Raw genomic sequence first — 4565 nt, 5'->3', positions numbered from 1 at the left:
CTCTCAAGTCAAACCACACCTACTCATGTGCCTCCAACCATCCAAACACATAAAAATGCCTCATACACAACTACCTTATCCATAGACCATAATACATTACGTGAGGCACAAAACCAAAACATAATTTCTAGACAAACCCAACCATCACCTCAAGAGTTACTAAGTAGATTTTCTCATGTGTCAGATACTTATCAGTCTACACCTAATCCCTCAACACCATTTTTCATTTCTCAATCATCAACAGTATATGTTGCACCTATTGGACAAAACCTTGCCACAACATCATAAACCTATCAATCAACTTTTGGTACCAACATGTATGAGTCACTTTCATCATCTTTCCATACTCAACTCAATCAGGCCTCATTTCTGGTTAATGATCATCCGACACTCACTAGGGCTAAGACAGAGAAATCCAAACCAAAATCCTTCATAGTTCATTCGGAACCTACCACAACAAAACAAACCTTAGCTCAGTCTAAGTGGTTCCAAGCAATGAGAATTGAATATGATTCACTTATAAAGAATGGTACCTGGGTCTTGACAGCTTTACCACCAGATAGGAAGCTAATATGATGCAAGTGGATTTTCAAAGTTAAAGAGAATCCAGATCGGAGCATCAACAAGTATAAAGCATGACTTAGGGATAAGGGATTTCAACAACAATATGGATTTGATTTCCATGAGACTTTCTTTCCAGTTGTGAAACTCACCACTATCAGAATCATACTCACAATATCCATCACCTGCAAGTGGGAAATTAAACAAGTAGATGTTAACAACACATTCCTAAATGTTGACCTTCAAGAGGAGGCTTACATGCAACAAACACGGGGGTTCCTCGGCACAAACTCTGTCTTAGTGTGCCAACTAAAGAATGTTGTCTATGGGTTAAAACAATCGCCTCATGCATGGTATGAAAAACTACACCAAGTTATATTGTAGTTTGTATTCATCTCAAGTTAATGTGATCACTATCTCTTTATCTATAATCATCACAATGTCATCATGTATGCCTTAGTGTATGTATATGATATCTTACTCACGAGATCATCGTCAACTCTGCTCCAAAAACTCATTGACATGTTTCACGCGACATTTGCACTTAAGAAGCTAGACATTCCTCAATACTTTCTTTGAATTGAGGTTTATCATCAGCCTAGTGGAGCTATTATTCTTACCCAAACAAAATATATCAAGGATTTACTTGCTAAGGTGAACATGACAGAAACTAAGGGTGTGAGCACTCTCATGTTCAACACTTGTAATCTGAATAAACATGATGATGACAAGCTTCCTGATCTACTCTTTTACATATCCATAGTTTGTGCACTATAATATGTCACATTGACTTGACCTAACATAGCTTTCTATGTAAACAAATTATGTTAATACATGTCTAACCCTCTTAAATCTCATTGGAGTGTGGTAAAATGTGTGTTAAGATACCTCAGTGGCACAAGTTCACATGACCTCCTCCTAACTCCAACATCATTTGTGCACAAACTCTCCCTACGAGCATATAACAACTAGGATTGGGCAAGTGATCCTAGAAACAGGCCCTCAACTTCAAGATCATGTGTGTTCTTTGGCTCTAATCTTATAGCATGGAGCTCCGATAAGCAATCATTAGTGGCCCGGTCTAGCACAAAGGCAGAATATTGCGCGTTGGCGCGCACAACCTCAGATGTCCTATGGATTGCGTCACTTATGCAAGAGCTTTCCACCCCTCATCTTCCACCAACGCTTGTGATAGCCTCAATGTTGTCATGTTTTCACATAATCCGATTTTGCATGCTAGAACGAAACACATTGAGCTAGATATCCATTTCATTAGAGAAATAGTTGTTGCTAATAAATTTCAGATCCAACATGTTCCAGCTCAAGTTCAAATTACGGACATCCTTACAAAATCATTGTCAACTAATCTCTTTGTTCATTTTAGAGACAAACTCAAGATCTCTTCCTCTAAGTCATCATGAGTTTGAGGGGAAGTATTAAATAATGGTTAATGGTTAATTAGTTGTATAAATGGTTGTTAGGAAATTAGTTATTAATTACATGTGAATAAGTAACTCCTAACACAAGCAACAAACATGCTATGTATAAATATGAAAGCTATAGACTTCATTCAAGTAATAATGAAAAATATACTTGTTTGAAAATTGTCACCATATAAATCATTTGTAAATTGTAACCTAATTGTCTTAAACTTCAATATTATTTGTTTTCCTTATACATACATAAATAAAAACAAGTAGTATAGTAAATTGAAGATGAGTGTGATGTGACCTTGTGAGGGACCATCGAAGAAGCCACGTAAATAAACAAGTAATAAGTGCTGTTTCTTCCATAAAGAAACAACACATTGAATGCAATATAATGCAATGCAATGAATATGGCAAATTGACAATCTCAATAAGCAAATTCAAAGTTTCATGTCGATGGGGACAAACGACAATTCAATTATCGTCGTAGCCAAAATGTACCTACGCGGCTTCCTCGCAATATACCACACTATCCAGCTGTCTCATTTGCTTGCAATTTTGATGCCAATAGATTTGCTCTATCTTTGGTTCATGGTTTTCAAGTAATTGCTGACAACCATGGTTTTAGAACCATGGTACGGTACAATAAATAGAAACATTAAATAATTGAAACATTTATTTTAAAATTTGAAAATCAACTGTTGAAATAGTATTGATCTTAATCTTTACTTTATAATTTACAGAACTGAATGACCATGTATAAAAAGTTATAGTTAACTTCAATTGAGGTATAAAAGACTTTTATGAGGCAATATTCAACCGAAAATTAACCGTGAAAAAATATGTGTATCAAAACCCACTTTATCATATAATTTGATCATGAAAAAATTATGAGACTTTGTATTGTAAACTATTATGCGCGCTTTTAAAAATAGTCATAATAATTTGTCATGGGTCATTCGCAAGACCTGCGACTAGAACATATGACTCATATTGAAACATGTGATTGTGGTCTTTAACAAGGTTTTCACAATGGATGTGGTTGAATGATTATCTGTATAAGACACTCGATGTCATGGACATAGTTCTAACCGTATGTCATATAATATAGAATACAATGTGCGTCATTTTAATTATTATTTCATTCATTGACTTAAACTATTTTTCTTACTCATTGAATGACGTGACTTAGACTTTTCTTACTCATTTCGTGACTTGATTTAGATGTATTAACTTCGCATATTCAGTCCACTCTACCGTGTTACTCCACTAAATCGGAGCTTAAATCGGTTAAATCATGACCTATCTCTACCTTCCTTCATTTTCACCTACCCATTTTGTACTATAAATAATCCCCCTCACTTGTTCACACTCACACAACTCAACCACATAAGATTCAGAATTTCTCAGAGGTTCAGTTTCCCTTTCCTCTCTTCTAGTGAGTGTCACTCTATAATTCTCTGAGATATCAAGATGAAGCCAGCATTTGCAGCTCTTCTACTTGTGTGTCTTATCCTCTGCTCATCTATGTTTGAAATCTCAGCACTTGGTGTTGGTATGTTTATAACCTCAATTACTACATGTATTACTCTACTTTCTTATGGTTTAGTGGTTGAAATTTCACCATAATAAATAGAATGTCGCAGATTCAAACATGCGTCTATGCGTCTGTGCAGTCGGATGTTTCTGCACAGTTGTTAATTTGAATTAGCTTAACGAAACTTATTACTACTTTATAAACTTAATTAACAATAATAACTGTCAATTGATGGATATGAATCAGGTGCAGGTAGTTTCTGCTCGGCGAAGTGCAGACAGAGGTGTTCGAAAGCTGGGAGGAGAGACATGTGTTTGAATTTCTGTGGAATATGTTGCAGTAAGTGTAAGTGTGTGCCATCAGGGACATATGGTAACAAACATGAGTGTCCTTGTTACAGAGACATGAGGAACTCAAAAGGAAACCCAAAATGCCCTTAATTCACTTCTTCTCTAGTACCATGTTATGAAATATATTTTCAAAGATATTTGGTCTTGATAGTTGATCAATTTTGATGAGAAGGAGAATAAATATGGATCCTCCATGAATGTGTAATGTGTTAATCAAGCTCTATGGTTGTTTTTAGTTAATAAAACTAGTACTTTCATTCTCATGATTTTGCTTGTTAATCAATGTAGTTATTATTAGGGTACGCTCTATTGTGGTTTAGATTAGTTTTGAGTTTTGACACAAATATTACATTCAAAGATATTTATTGTTTGCAGTTCGATTCAGTTATGAATGACAAATATAAAAAGTGTTGATCTAATTTAGATCTGTTTATATATCCAAACTATAAATTAGTATAATTTGCTTAATAATATAAAATTTATTAAAATACTATTAAATAATAGGTTTGAATATATATATATATATATATATATATATATATATATATATATATATATATATATATATATATATATATATATATATATATATATATATATATATATATATATATATATATATATATATATATATATATATATTAAAAGTTAAAATTATAAAGTGGAAATGATTGGTTATGTTTTAAAAAG

The 4565-nt window shown here is 33.5% G+C and overlaps 1 protein-coding gene across 2 annotated transcripts; it reads left to right on the top strand.

The window, feature by feature from the left end:
- The first annotated feature begins 3162 nt into the window (after positions 1-3162).
- On the top strand, positions 3163-4138 carry LOC127092787 (peamaclein). Of its 2 annotated transcripts, none has more exons than XM_051031685.1 (2): positions 3163-3543; positions 3778-4138. In XM_051031685.1, exons 1-2 carry the CDS (start codon positions 3462-3464, stop codon positions 3963-3965), a joined length of 270 nt encoding a protein of 89 aa, XP_050887642.1. In that variant the 5' UTR covers positions 3163-3461; the 3' UTR covers positions 3966-4138. The 2 variants fall into 2 exon arrangements, with proteins under 2 accessions (XP_050887642.1, XP_050887641.1); XM_051031684.1 differs by having other exon boundaries at positions 3772-4138.
- The last annotated feature ends 427 nt before the right edge of the window (positions 4139-4565 follow it).

The sequence above is a fragment of the Lathyrus oleraceus genome, chromosome 6, assembly GCF_024323335.1.
Source record: "Lathyrus oleraceus cultivar Zhongwan6 chromosome 6, CAAS_Psat_ZW6_1.0, whole genome shotgun sequence".
In the NCBI taxonomy this organism is placed as follows: Eukaryota; Viridiplantae; Streptophyta; class Magnoliopsida; order Fabales; family Fabaceae; genus Lathyrus; species Lathyrus oleraceus.
The sequence above is the reverse complement of the archived record's forward strand: the minus strand, read 5'-3'. Positions and strand labels throughout refer to the sequence as shown.